Below are 15,499 nucleotides of genomic sequence, written 5' to 3'. Positions count from 1 at the left end.
TAAAAAGACTGAACAACATACAATGAAACACTTTAGACATCTTCAACATCTCCATTTTTAAGCTTCATCATCAAAACATCTTCACTTAATACTTGTGTCACTTTTCAAGTCTATCATGTGTTTGTATTCTTCTTCTTCATATTGATTCCTTTATATAAAATTTTCAAGATGTTGTTTGTTTCGTCACATTTGTTATCATATGATCTTCTTTAATCAACTTTACGTGCTACATTGTTTTAACATTGCATTTCTTAATGTGTGTATATGCTTGATAAGTAGAGTTTGGATAAGTAAAAGAAAGATAAGATTGAATTGTAGTTAATAAGATCACATGTTTTTTTTTCCTTTTCTTATGTTCTAATATAAACATTGTACGATATATACTCTTTATATAAAACTTGTAGCAATTACAATGTCAATATGTAGTTTCCCTGTCACAAAAGATGCTTTTCATTTCTTTTTCCAAAACATTTGTGGTTATGACTTTGATTTAAACATAAACAAATAACTACTATCATAGTTAGCATAAAATGCATTAATTATATTGACATTTTAATTTGTTTAAGGTTAATGATGTTGAATAATATTTTAATACTTATTTTGTTTATTTGTGTAATTATATTATTTAACACTTAATTTTTTACTCCCTCTCTTTGTTATATCATTTCTTAACTATGATTAATATTTAGTTAAATAAATGAATATTCTTATTATATTATTATAAATAGATAAGTAAAGTAAATTTATTTTAATGTTACTATAAATATAAAATAAGATGAAACAAGAAATTATATATCTAAATGAATCACATCACTTGATACACTACACTACCCATAAGAAGAACTGAATCACCAAATTTTTTAATTGTCAAAAGATAGGTTAAATTGAGTAGAATATATTTTAATTCAACTCTATTAAATCAACTCGTTTAATAGTTCGAATTATAAAGATTACTCCAAATGCAAATCATAGCCCACCAGTCATTTACTATAACTATAAGAAAATAATGTACTAGAGAAATTCCTCAAATCTTCATTCCTATTTTGGCGACATCTATTCTTTTTATTGCTTTTTCTTGTCACTTTTGAATTATGTTTTATCAAAATGTCCATTGTTATATGGCGAACAATTCTTCCTTTCAATGAGTTTTTGCCATTTATGAATTTTACTTTCCTAAAATCCCGTATTGTTTTCATCAGTGATTTTTTTTTTGTCATTTTAAGTTATTGATGATTTACATTATTATTTTATCCTATTATCCATATTTAATTTGCTTGACACATTTTTAAAATCCTAATCTCTTTATCATTTACATTTGTTTCTTTTTCCTTTTAAATCACTTGTGCCCACTATTTTCACGTTCCTATATCGTTCCGTAAAAGTGGTTAGTGGAGAAGAAATTAAAAATCTTTAATTGTACTTCAGAAAGAGTGACAACGGTTTAGTCATAGTGTCTATCCGCAATTCGATCCGACAAAAAAAAATTATTCACTATACCTGTTATCGGTATGGATACCCGTTTAAAAAATATCTATGGATATTTTAAAACTCACGATACCCTCAAATATTTAAAAAAATATATTTTTATAAAATATTATAATAAAATTTAAATAAAATTACAAAAAAATATATAAAATATAATATATATTAAAATAAATATAAATTAAAATTTAATTTTAATTATATTTAACCTTATAAAATATAAATTAACGTTAATTTTAATTAAATTTAACTTAATAAAATATAAATTAAATTTTTATTTTTATTTTTTACGGGTAGTGGATATTCGCGGGTACGAATAGTATAATACCCGCACCCGACCCATTTATAAGCGGGTATTAAAAAATCCGCTACCCGCAACTCGCAGGTAGTATATATTCGCAGGTACCAACTATCGTCGTGGATTTTAACTGCGAATATCCGCGGACGCGAATTTTTTTACCATCCCTAATTGCACTCTTCAAATTATTTATTGTAATCTATTTTCTTAGTTGCCAAATTTTTATTATGATATAAAAGTAAATTATGAAAATAAATTATTAATAATATATTTTTTATTTAATAAATTATTATAAAATACAAAAAAAAATCAAACTAGAATAAGATAACCTGACACATTGATATTTATTTGAGACACCTAATAAAAATAAAATAATTTTAAAAAAATAAACTTTCCTAATTTTTCAAAAAATAAAAATAAAAAATAAGACAGAATAATATCAAATAAATATAAAAAATATTACGTATGTCAAAATATTTTTTTTTTCGCACTAAATTGTAAAAACCCAACCAGAGAAAATGAAACCAATTTATTAGTAATTCCATTTACACTTATTGAAATAAAAAGATCCATTCTATCCCATTGCCAAAAATAATTACATCACATCATCACATGGTTAGAAAGAGAATGCATTAATTGGATGGTAAGTATTTTGGACTGTTGGAGATTCCCCACTCCTTTCCCTCCGTCAATAAGTACCCCTTACCTCTGCCACCGCGCATTCCCTACAAACTCAACACAACCAAAACACCTTATCACTCTCTCTCTCTCTCTCTCTGTCAGCCATGGCTGGAACGGTTTCACTATGCATTGCATCGTTGGTTACCCTTTTCGTTGCCACCAGTGCCAGAATTCCCGGTGTCTACACCGGTGGTGCATGGCAGGGTGCCCACGCTACTTTCTACGGTGGAAGCGATGCCTCTGGAACAATGGGTATGTACACAAATAAACCCTCACTCTTTTAAAACCTTAAACTGCCCAATTCTTTCAACCCATGATGTCCGGTTCCCCTGCTCTTCAAAATGTACACCATTGCCGTTCCTTTTTCCACCACTGCAACCTTCAAAATCTCACCTTTCTCCTCCATACAGTGCTCTGTTTTCTTTAAACTCACATTGAGTTGTTTTACTTTGGAACACTATTTCATGCATTGTGGATTTTGTTGTATAATCTCACATTAAAAGTGGGTAAGCAAAATTTTTGGTGTCTGAAACCTCTTAAATTACCTCAAATACAGACACCCTTTCATTTTTTTCGTCTATTTTGTGTTTTTTGTTCATTTTGTTTTTATTTTATAACATTTTTTTACTATTTTTTTTCTCTTTATCTTTACCCTTCCTTATTCTAACCCCAGTGGAAAAGTTAGTTAGGTATGCATGCATTGGAAACTGATGTTGGTATCTTCTTCCAAAGATTATGCATAACTAGTAATTCTACCATGATTAAAATACAGATTTTATTTTATGACAATAGGTAAATTCACCCTGAGCCAAAAAAGTGTAAAACACTGCTTCTTGTTCTACCACTGCAGATTATTTATGTTTTTAATTTGTTTATGTTTTTTAGGTGGGGCATGTGGGTACGGGAACCTATACAGTCAAGGGTATGGAGTGAACACTGCAGCTTTGAGCACGGCACTGTTCAACAATGGGTTGAGTTGCGGCGCGTGTTTTGAGATAAAGTGCGACCAGGACCCACGGTGGTGCAACCCTGGGAGGCCTTCCATCATCATCACAGCCACCAACTTCTGCCCTCCCAACTTCGCCCTTCCCAGCGACAATGGCGGCTGGTGCAACCCTCCGCACCCCCACTTCGACCTAGCCATGCCCATGTTCCTCAAGATCGCCCAGTACCGCGCCGGAATTGTCCCCGTCAGCTACCGCCGGTGAGATATTTACCACTTTGTATATATGTCTTGTTAACTTTTGTTTAACTTTTTTTTTCGGATTTATTAAAAAATTATAGCATTGATGGAAAATGGGAAAGTTCATAAAACACTAAAAGGTATAACTAAGTAATTTACAATTCAACCATCATCATTTTGTAAGTTTTTCCTTTTAAGATTATTTTTTTAAAAAAATTATGTGTTTTTTTAGACTATTAGATGTTTAACCATATCACGATAAATCTTTGTAAAAGGTTTTATCACATATTTTTAATGTTATTATTACCATGAAACATGTAAAACGGTAAAAACAGTGTTTTTATTTGTCTAAGTGTTTAATTTATTTTGAAATTTTTAATTTTCACAAAACCATTTTGGAAGTTTTTTTTCATGAAACGAAATTTAAGAAACAAAGAATTAATTTTCCTGCAAAACTATACAGAAGATGGGGTAAATATTTGTTTTGTTCATTGTTCTTATTATTAGAGGGTATTGTCGTAATTTCATGCTTGTTCCAGTATGAAAACCGAGGAATCATGTGCTTTGGCCTGTACCAAAACAAACCTCAGAGGATGAGGATGAGGATGACTGCTTTTCTATGTTTGATTGTTGTTCCATTATGATTTTCTTCACAAATATACAAAAACCCTATCAATATAATCTGCAGCTTCATCCAGTCTTGTTTGCATTACGCACCAATAATGGTCTCATATTTGACTTTATAATTTTTTGATAAATTTTTAATCAAACTTTTTATACAATAAATATTAGTGTATTATTAAAAGCACAAGACCTGGTTCTGCAGTGATTTTGTTGGGTCACAGTCATACACATCACCCACAACACCTTCTTCAAAAAAACTGCATTTTGGGACTCTGTAAAATATTAAATTACCAAAATATCCCAGTCAAACCTTGAAGTTTTAACCATGACCATGACCACTTTTTAATAATTTATCTTTTTGTTTTCTCACGTTCCAACCAATTTAAACATAAAAAGTGTTTTGATTTGATTACTAGAATAAAGAGTTAATAAAATGAGCACATAAATAATAATAATAATAATATTTTGTTTGGTACAGGGTGGCATGCAGAAAGGCTGGTGGAATTAGATTCACTATCAACGGCTTTCGTTACTTCAACCTGGTTTTGATCTCCAACGTGGCGGGTGCAGGGGATATCGTGCGCGTGAGTGTGAAGGGAAGCAAAAGTGCGTGGAACAGCATGAGCCGAAACTGGGGCCAAAATTGGCAATCCAACGCCAATTTAGTGGGCCAGGCCCTTTCCTTTAGAGTCACGGGCAGTGACAGACGCACGTCAACCTCGTGGAACGTGGCACCTTCTCATTGGCAGTTCGGGCAGACCTTCACGGGCAAGAATTTCCGCGTCTGAAAGAAAATTTAAACATAAATGTTTCTTTTAGTAGTTTCAGTCTTTTCTTTAATTATATTTTTTATATCTAAAATTTGAGATGATTTTAGTTTTGATCTTTTGATTTTAAAAATGTGTTTTAATCCCTTGAAATTAAAAAATATAATTCTAATTTTTACATGCTAAAAGTTAGAGAATAACATTTCTCTCTTTTTAAATTTAGAAATTAAAAATATATTTTTCTAATTTTAAGGGATTAAAAAGTGTTTTTTTTTTCAAAAGAAAACTAAAATTAGAATTATCTTGAATTTGTGGTCTAAAAATATAACTAAGTTTTATTTTGACTATGGTTTAGTTTTTTCCACTTCAAATTTCCTTTATTTTCCCTGGAATTTTTGAAGGTGTGTTGATAAGTTAAAGTGATGGTGGTAATGGTATGGTTTTTGGAAGGTGAATTTGTGTGTGATATTATTAATTAGTAGTGAAGTGTAATTGGGTGTTGCTGGCATATTTATTATCCAGGAATGCTTTCTGACTTAATGGGGCTGAAGAGGCTGCAAAGTTCATGTAGCCCGCAGCTCCTTTATGTAATATGTTTCAGTTATAATGCATGTCTCTTTCTTTAACTTGCCTTCAATTATGTTGCATTTATATGTTTCTTTCTTCCTTTGCACTTTATGTTATAGTACTAGTTTGATCACCTTCTTATGTTCTTCAATCAAAGCTTGAATAAATTCAATTCAATTGACAATATGAAAAGAACCATTGGATTTTCCGTTGATTAAACTCTATTTAATAAAAGTTGAGATTGTACTTATTCTGAAAAAGAGCGTAGGTCTTTCCCTAAGTAAACCGAACTCAGAATAGGTTGTGGTTGTTAAAAATAACTAATAAAAAAGTATCATACAAGAATATGTGATGTAAATTTAGTAAGAACATAAAAGAATTGATTGAATATTTTTTTCTTGAAAATTTTTATTATATTTGTAAACTTTTTTGGACTTGAACTAAAATGTGTGCAAAAACAAGTAAAAAATAAATGAAAACAATGTGATGCTTTACAAAATATTTATTATTTAATTTACTATTATCATATATATATATATATATATGTGAGTAATTATATAATTCTATCAAATTTCGTTAACATTATATTATTTAATTACATATTATTATATTGTTTATTTAGATATTACTATATTCTAGTAATATACGGACCCATGAAGATCCGAAAATAAAAGATATTTTTTAATTTTACATTTTTTATTAAATGTTTCTTTGATATTGGAAAGTACAAGAATATTATGTATTTTATGTTATTTGACTAAGTCATAGTAATCTTAGGAAATAAATTTCTTTCTATCTTTATAATCTTTTTTAATAAATTTTTCTTATCTTTCACCATAAATTTATAAATTTATTAGTAATTATTATTTTTAAATATTTTATAATTTTTTATATTAGTATTATTGTTTCAAAACTTTCTTTATATTTCAACTTATGGAATAAATAAATATTTTAGTAAAAATAATTATAAAACAAATCATTTGTATAACTTTTCATTATATTAATATTTTTTTATTATAAAAATATTTTTATTATAAATTATTTAAATTTAAAAAGTAGTTATTAAAAAAATAATATTAAAAAATATATTGTTTTGTTATGAATAATTATTTGAATTTGAAAAGATGATTACTAAAGAATAAAATGGAAAAACAAAATATGGACAAAAAAATATTGATTTCTCTTTATATAATAGTGTAGATGCTAGTTTTTTTAATGCTAATATAAGTAAAGACTTTCTTATTATATAAAATAGCTACAAATCTTTTGTGGTAATGATAAAACTAAAATGAGAATAATCACAAATCAAGTGAGTAGTTAATGAAATAAAAAATATTTACATAAAAGAAAGGAGATTGTTGTAAATTTATTAAGCTCAACTCAGACTAACAAATAGTTTGGTTTGGAAAAAAAAATTGTAAATGTGTTAATTCAATTTCTAGAATTTATATAGAAAATAGTAATAACATAAATAACTATTTTCATGTTTAATATGAAAGTTATGAAAACATGAAAAAATGAAATTTATATTAAAAATAAAATACAATAGTCAAATGATCAATTATTTATGTTTTATTTTGATTAACGGAACATTCATTATGATAACTACGTTAATATACTAAAAACATATCTCTATTATTATTATTATATATATATATATATATATATATATATATATTTATTTATAAATTATTTTTTCTATCTTCAACTTATCACTTTGAGGTTATTTTTTTGCAAATTTATATGTTCATATGTAACAATTGATCATCATAGTTCATAAACAACACATATATACAAACCGGAATAAGTTAAAACTTTCTTATCATCCTTATATCAATTTTATACACATTATATTCATATCTCATCTATTTAATCTAATCTAATGAATATAATTCCAATTTATTCATTAAAGATTCATCATTAAGTGTGTAACTCTCGTCCCAATCAGTTATCTCTCATGTCATAAGATTTTTATATCACACATCATAAACACTTAATTCTATTTTTGGATGACTCGTGCATTAAATTAAACTCAAAGATTTGCATCTGTCATATTATCTTCACTCAATTATCACCATAACAAAAGCTACATGAATAGGAACTCAATGTATTCCTATGATAGGGTAAATCCCTATGACCTATCAAACATAGTTCTACTTTTCACCATAAACTAGGTTATAGGAACCTCCTTCAACTATCATCACCTGATATTTTCTTCTATATGAGTCCAATATTAATTGAGTCGAGATCATCTCCTTTAGAGTCCCAGTTTGAATACATAACCTAGGTATCTCAATGTAGTATTCCTTCTATACTCATAACACATCACATGTTATATCACAACCAAAACATTATACACTCTTATTAATATACATTTCACCTAAACTCAATTACTAATATTATCATCCATTTATCATATTTAACAACATTCAACCCAAGTGTTGATCAAAATATAATAATATTATGATAAACCAAACAAGTTGTAGCATTTAGAAACATTTTAAAAGCTTATTTTTTCAAAGTTAAAAAAATACTCTCGTTCAACCATTGGTTGACCCACTCGACAAATTAAGCACATGTTCAAATTTATGTATCTACTATTCTACTTATCTAGTCGATGTCATATGCGTAGTGAATTTTAGTCACCCAGAAAAAGTTTTGCTTACTTAGTGATCAAGATATTTGCCAACAACTACATTACTAGGAGTTTTTATTAAAACAACGTTGGTCAAGAATTTACTCCCCAACAACAAAACACTTAAATTTTTAATTAAATGAATTTAACTCAACAAGATTTGGTTCATCCAACGACCCAACAAATGGGAGCTTTATTTAAAAGCTCATATCTAGTGAGGTTTTTCTTAACTAAGGATAAACTTCCCAATATTTCAATTAATTAAATTTTGCATAAATAATTTAAATAAATCTATAAAATATATTAAGTGACAAAAATGGTTCAAATTAAGCTTTCTCTTTAATTCTTATTCCTAACAAGAAATATTTTATTTTAAAATAACAAAAACTCGAACTAATTTGATTAAATTGGATTGTTTTGACTTTTTATTATTCAACATGCAACAAATCACCAAATATTCAAAATTCAAACAACACAAAAAATTTGCATAAAAATGAAATAGTGTAACCATATAACCTCCACATGTAAGACCAGGGAAATTACACAATTTTAATGGAAGCAATTTATTAATTATGGGAATGTTGTGTTTTATAATTGTTTAATTGTGATAAGCCTTAGAGTAACATTTAAATAACTACTAAATGATTATTTTATTAGTGAATTGAGTTTGGATTAGTGATATTTGTGTGTTGCTGAATGTGGCGTTTAGGATCGAGGCTCGAACCTTGCTGAAAACAAAATTTGTTTCATTTTAGTTATTGCCTTCGTTTTGTTTTATTCTTTTTACTAACCTGCTTTTGGGTCGAAACCCGCGAGGGAGAGAAGTCATTCTCTTCTTCCTTCGAGAGTCAACTCTCGTCCCTCTCCTTGTCTTTTCCTTGATTCTTCGAGACTTGAAAACCCTAGAGCTTAAGGGCATGGTGCAGTGAGCGAGAGTGAGGGTCATTAATGTGCTCGAGAGAAATAGAAATGTCTTTTCCTATAAGTGAACTTAAGTATTTTTTGCTTCCTTAAATCTCTTAAGGAAACTTATTTGGAATTCATGTTTGTTTGTTGCATTGCATATTTTCAAAAAAACCTTGAGAATGTCTAAAATTGTAACCTAAAAAATTGGTAGTGAGAGGTCAAACTCACTTTGAAAAACTTGGTCAAAGAGCTGAACAATAGGCTATTTTGAAAGAAAAAGAAAAAATGGAAAGAGAAGAATATTTTGCTAAATTGGTAGGGAGCTTAGAGTTCTCAATGCTAAACAAGAGAAAACATGAAGAAATAAGAAAGAGTAAGAGTAGAAGTAGAAATCACACTAGAAGGAGTTCAAGAACTTCAACTCAAATTACACACACTACCTCACATCATGAGGTATATAGTAGGATTCTTAACCAATACTATCAATCTCCATCAAATAGAATGAGAAGAGAGCATGAAAGAGAACACCCTTCTAGAGAGAGTAGGGTGGATCTTCCTCATTGACTATGTATGTGTATAAACTCTTATTTAATGTAAACTTGACTAGAGTGGTTGGACAATTGAATGTGACTCATTAATAGAATTAATGAATTAGTATACAAAACAACTTTGTACGAATCTTTTTCTCTCTAGCATTCTATTCTTAACATTTTTAAGTTATTAGTTATGTGCCTAAAATTGAATGCATCCAAACTCTATAATGGGTTAATTTAATAAATCATTCCAAGTTTTACGAATTCAAATAACAATTAGTTTTAAATAGTTAAAATAAATTCAATGTATATAAAAGTAATCCAATTTTTGTTTTTTTAATTGTAAAAGTAATTCAGTTCAATTCAACTGAACTTTATTTTCAGTTTGAAACTACAAGAGGGTAACTACAAGAAAATGAGAAAAGACTCCTCCACACCTTTGGCCTTTGAGAAGAGATGGAAAGTAACAAAAAAGAAGTGGAAGATGAAAGGTTGAAGCAGTTGGACTCCTCCTTTGGCTTTGTTGTCCGCTGTTTTAGCAATAAAAAAGTGAGAGAAGAAAGCATCACGAGAGAGAAGGAAGAAGTGTGGGGAAATTTCAGTGTATGATAAGAATGAGAGAAGACAAATTATTGTCTTAAAATTTTCTGTTGCTCCTGTACCTATCAATTTTCTTCCTAAACTCCATAAGTTTTTCCAAAATAGAAATAGGTGAGTTTATTCTGGAAAATTGGTTGAGTATCTTTCGAAAAGATGTTTCCAAAATTGATTTAGTGTGTTCCTGAAAAATGCTTCCAAAATTGATTTACTGAGTTCCGGAAACTAAAATCCGGAAGGATGAGATGCAAGATAAATTTGATGGGGTGCAGAAAGAAACAATCATGTTTTTTTTGTCTTACAGTGTAAAATGATGAGTAGTTGACTTAGGAAAATATAAATCTATGTTTGAACAAAATAATTTAGTTTAGTTGGTTACTAATCCACTTAATCCTGGTTTAAATCTCAACTTTCCTCAACTATTTTAAGTTTTTTGGTACTAGACTTTACTAATTAAGTTCTTTTTAGGTTTGGATTCCTAAAAGCCGTCATAAAAGGATTGGCCTAAGTTAACAGTAGAAGTTTTGCACTTGAAGGAATATATCATTAGAGTAAACTGCTTAATGATGAAATCTCTAACGAAAATTAATTAAATGGTGTTAGATTTAAAGGATCATAGTGATCAACTTTGTTGGTTCCATTGCACTTTCATAAAGGATTCAAGAGTAACAAAAAATAAAAACTTTACGGAAACAGATGGAACTATGTTAACAATCAGTGTTACAATGACAAAATGTAGGCCAAAATACAAGATTTTAAAGGGAACTATACATTACTTAACAGGTATGGTTCATGTCACATCTAAGAACAGCTACTCCTTTCTCACCAGAAAATTCCTTGACTAAGCATACAGAAAAGAAGCAGAAGGCCTTGGATAAGCCAACTTTTTTGGAGCATCAGAACTTCCTGTGCTAGCAGATGCAGGGAGTCCATTTGGGTGGCCATGGCCAGAGGCAGAGCCACTTAGTCGACGCTTTTTATTATGATCACCATTTTTCACTTGATCATTTGAGTCACGTATTTGCTCCAATACTCTCACCACCTCATCCATGTTTGGCCTGTATTTGGGCTCTACAGAAAGACACTGAAAAGAAAGAGTGGCTGCTCTTTGAGCTTGGTTAAGGGAATACTGACCTTCTAGACGACTATCCATTACACGAAAAACCCTTCTTTTGTTAGCAAGGTAAGGTTTTGCCCATTCAACTAAGCACTGTTCCCCAGATGGCCTATTCTTGTCTATGGCACGTCTTCCTGATAACATTTCCAAAAGTACTACTCCAAAACTATACACATCACTCTTGGCAGTGAGGTGACCTAGTAAACATGGAAAAATAAAATAAAATAGTTACATATAAAGGTTCCGATAAATATCTAATCATATTTTATATTTTAAAAATAAGCATACAACATATACATGTGGTTCCAATAATCCATGCATAGTAGTGTATAGGATATTATATTACATCTCAAGAAAATGGTGCCGGTCTGTAACCATTGCTATGTAAGCAATAATGTGTGGAGCCACTAATGAGAATAGTCTAAACAGAGAAAATGACCTGACTTTGATCTATATGGTCCATCAACAAAGTATACTATTTTAGGGAAAATTGTGGCATGGAAAGGTAAAAAAGCTAGTACGGAAACATGGTTCTTGTACCTGTTGCTAGATACTCTGGTGCTGCATATCCATGTGTTCCCATGACCCTTGTAGAAACATGGCTCTTATCACCAGTGGGTCCATCTCTGGCCAGCCCAAAATCAGAAAGTCTGGCATTATAGTTCTGCAAAACATTCGTCAATTAACTAGCTTAGTTATGGAATCATAAAATCCATCATATTAAACCATACAAAGACAATACCAATTTTTCAGTACATACCGTATCAAGCAGGATATTAGAAGTCTTAAAGTCTCTGTATATGACTTTGGTTTCTGAGTTATGGAGAAAAGCAAGACCCCTAGCAGCCCCAAGGGATATTTTCAATCTTAATGTCCAAGAAAGCTGCTGAAAATGAGACCCCCCTGCATTAATGATGATATCTTCAACGTTAGTACTGAAACATTGGGAGATTAAGCAAAAATTACAATCTCTTTTGAAAGAGGAATAGCACAGCTAGTACAAAGCCTATATGGAAAGAAATATGGCAATATAGCAAACAACTCCTAAGATTGCTTCGAAATTACACAATTAATTGATTCAACAATATGCTGAGATATTCTAGGATACCCTAAATGTATTCGTATAAACTACATGGTACTGACTCCTGAATAGATGATTCTCCACACTGCCCTTTGGCATATATTCATAAACTAGAAGCCTGTGCTGATCCTCTAAGCAGTAGCCTATCAACTTGACAAGATTAGGATGCTGCAGTTGCCCGAGATAGTTGATTTCAGCCTGCAAGTTACAGTGTAAAAACAAGAAGAAAGTTATCAAAAAAGTGTTTAGTAAAGTAATGACAATAAAATCAAAAAGAAGAAGCCGTTTAAGTTAAACAGAAATCCGTGAAACAGGACCAGAAAAGCTTGGAGCTGCCTAGAATCTTGTTAATGTAAAACCACTTAAAGCCAGAATCTTCATCAAATGAGGAAACAGAAATGTGTTTAGAAAATAATTGATACTTACCAACCATTCCTTGTGACCCTGGAACCCCTCTTGGTTAAGTTTCTTCACAGCAACAACCATGCCTATACCAGGCTTGGTAACAGAAAGCGAATGTTCATCAATCCAACCCTTAAAAACTGAACCAAATCCACCTTCCCCTAAGACATTGTCTGGGCTGAAATGTTTTGTTGCTATTCTTAGGTCATTGTAGCTGTAGCTTTTCAAATTTGAAGATTGTAAGATCTCACCCTCACTCCGAGGGGTCATGGGTATGGAGGCTGATGAGTTCCTGCTACTTGAATGGATGTCATAGCCCTCTCTGCTCACACTTCTAGAAGTGAACCCTGTCAACGTACCAAAACAAATGATCAAAAATTCAGTAACCACAGTACCTTGTAACAAACAAAATAAACAAGGTTATCATCACTCTTTACAACCAAATTTACATGGATTCCAGCTACGGCCACAGATTATCCCTATGTTGCTGACTAAATTTTCTCTCAACCTCAAATCACAGTTTTTTCCAACAGGATTCACCACAGTGATCACCACACGGGGTAAAAACATCGAAAATTTAGACTAAGGCACAAATCTAGAATTTAGGCATTCAGTGAGATTCCTCAACTATGAAGAAACAAGGATCACCCCATAAGATAAGACATAGCAGTCTTATATTGCACGGATCTGAAGTATAGCATGCATGTCTATGGCAGTCCAAATCTTCATCAACTTGACAACTTCAAGATTAAGAGAATCAAACCCCAACTCCAAAAACTAAATCTTGACCAGTAATTTAGCGTATTCAGATATCAAGAGGAAACAAAATGATGTAACATGCAATTCAATAAGCAGCTTACCTGCACTGGAAGGGCTCACAGCCTTCGTCCCACTGCTCCAACAAGCACCCATCAACTAAAATCACCCCAATACTAAAAGGCTTCTGTTATATCTTTCAAACACAACCAGACAAGCATGCAAACAAACAACTCCAAAATCTAGGAGTGTACAAAAGTTGCAACCCCAAATGAAAAAGCAAAAGGAAATACCCAAAACAGGAGAAAGATAAGACACTAGGCCTTTTGGGTGATGCTAGTGATTGCTCACTGAGTAGCTGAGATTTCATAAACTTTTCAAGATGAAATGATTTTGGTTAAGAATAGAAGAATGATAAAGCAAAAAGTACAAGGATAAAAAGTTAGACTTTGTAAATGGAGCCACTTGACTATTCAGAGAATTAGTTGGTTGACTTTACTTTTTCCATCAACTTTGTCTATACTAACTACCAAACGCATACGAACATGAGAATTTATTAGCTAATTTATTCCTCTCACATTTTAAAAAGAAGGGGTAGGTGAAAAATAAATGCGGATATCAAAACCTATCTACTGGTTTTATTGATCGGTGACAGCTTTGTTTGATCTTATTATTAAAGCCAATCCAGTGATAATCCACTTCGTTATTTTTGATTGATGCCGTGTTATGGTCTATGGTCATGCTCTTTCAAGTTACCAAGCTGTCATGCATGATAATCTGTCCATTCATTTGATAGGGCCATGAGCTTAAGCATCTGGCATCACTAATAATACAACTTTTAAGTCATCTACGATTAGTTTTTTCTGAATTAAAATGGTAGAACAAATGGGTGTTCATTATCTGATTCAATCTATTCACATGTTACAACGATAAGTTAACTTGGTTTGGCTAGGGACAGAGATTATATCCTATGAATGTTAAGAACACGTTCCAATCATGTTTTTCCTAACTCAGGTTCAAAATAACTAGTGGAACAAATGCTATAATATATATAGAACTATTATCTATAATTATGAACAAGTTAATAAAATTATTTTTTAATTTTGTTATATATAATTTTCTTTTCATTTTGTAGCTCTTCTTTATAAATAGTTATTTTAGTTTAAAAAATGGTCAAAATAAATAAAAGTAATCAAGTTTAAAAAACGATCATTTCAGTAATAAATTTGGCAAGAATTAATGTATGTAGACAAAAAAATGTAAAATTCCTTTATCGTATATATATTGCTCTTGCATATATTGAAATATATTATCAAATATATCTTAATTATAATGATAAATTTAATTTTACAATATAAATACATATAAGTATGATATTAGTATTAATATATGTTCTAGGGTAGGATAACAATTTTAGGTCAATTTTTACATTCAAAATGTTTTTCAGTTTTGGATTTTAATCTTTTATCCGCTTTTAATTTTCCTCCGAAAGACATATTAATTCATGGAAAATATGATAAATATAAATTACTTTTCACTTTAATTCCTAAAAATTTGATTTTTTTAGTGAAACAATTAATAAAGAGCAAGATTGACATTAAACTCTACTTTTTATCCCAATAAATTATATCAATAGAGCAAGAGTGACTTTAATTTACTATTTATCCCAATAAATTATATATGTTTTAATTTAATTTCATTAAAGTTAATGAATTGTATATAAATTAGTATTGACTTTGAGTTTTAAATGATTTGAGAGTTTTTCACATAGATTATCTTAATCAATAGGTCTAGAAGTATAGAAATATAATGATATATTCAACTTGCTAACATTTTTAATAGATCTTGATAACAAGTTAAATTTCTCATC

The 15,499-nt window shown here is 30.2% G+C and overlaps 2 protein-coding genes across 2 annotated transcripts; one reads left to right on the top strand and one right to left on the bottom strand.

Annotated features, from left to right (window-relative positions):
- The first annotated feature begins 2,433 nt into the window (after positions 1-2,433).
- LOC124825766 (expansin-A4-like) lies at positions 2,434-5,661 on the top strand. Its single transcript, XM_047298466.2, has 3 exons — positions 2,434-2,713; positions 3,347-3,665; positions 4,747-5,661. Exons 1-3 carry the CDS (start codon positions 2,566-2,568, stop codon positions 5,054-5,056), a joined length of 777 nt encoding a protein of 258 aa, XP_047154422.1. The 5' UTR covers positions 2,434-2,565; the 3' UTR covers positions 5,057-5,661.
- Positions 5,662-10,939: 5,278 nt separating this feature from the next.
- LOC124825765 (receptor-like cytoplasmic kinase 176) lies at positions 10,940-14,144 on the bottom strand. Its single transcript, XM_047298465.2, has 6 exons — positions 13,734-14,144; positions 12,898-13,220; positions 12,534-12,669; positions 12,151-12,293; positions 11,931-12,054; positions 10,940-11,587 (listed from the first exon to the last, which is right to left on the bottom strand). The coding sequence occupies exons 1-6, from the start codon at positions 13,783-13,785 to the stop codon at positions 11,115-11,117; spliced, it is 1,251 nt and encodes a 416-aa protein (XP_047154421.1). The 5' UTR covers positions 13,786-14,144; the 3' UTR covers positions 10,940-11,114.
- Between the last annotated feature and the right edge of the window lie 1,355 nt (positions 14,145-15,499).

This window comes from Vigna umbellata, chromosome 11 (genome assembly GCF_029865625.1).
Source record: "Vigna umbellata cultivar VRB3 chromosome 11, Vumbellata_1.0, whole genome shotgun sequence".
Classification (NCBI taxonomy): domain Eukaryota; kingdom Viridiplantae; phylum Streptophyta; class Magnoliopsida; order Fabales; family Fabaceae; genus Vigna; species Vigna umbellata.
This window is presented reverse-complemented; position numbering and strand designations above follow the sequence as displayed.

Excerpts from the sequence above, each read along its gene's own strand:
- LOC124825766 (XM_047298466.2), top strand. The coding sequence starts at position 2,566 with ATGGCTGGAACGGTTTCACTATGCATTGCATCGTTGGTTACCCTTTTC. Across the intron at positions 2,714-3,346 it reads CGATGCCTCTGGAACAATGG|GTGGGGCATGTGGGTACGGG; the intron begins GTATGTACACAA and ends TATGTTTTTTAG. Across the intron at positions 3,666-4,746 it reads GTCCCCGTCAGCTACCGCCG|GGTGGCATGCAGAAAGGCTG; the intron begins GTGAGATATTTA and ends TGTTTGGTACAG.
- LOC124825765 (XM_047298465.2), bottom strand. The coding sequence starts at position 13,785 with ATGGGTGCTTGTTGGAGCAGTGGGACGAAGGCTGTGAGCCCTTCCAGT. Across the intron at positions 13,221-13,733 it reads TGTGAGCCCTTCCAGTGCAG|GGTTCACTTCTAGAAGTGTG; the intron begins GTAAGCTGCTTA and ends GTACGTTGACAG. Across the intron at positions 12,055-12,150 it reads CTAATATCCTGCTTGATACG|AACTATAATGCCAGACTTTC; the intron begins GTATGTACTGAA and ends AATGTTTTGCAG.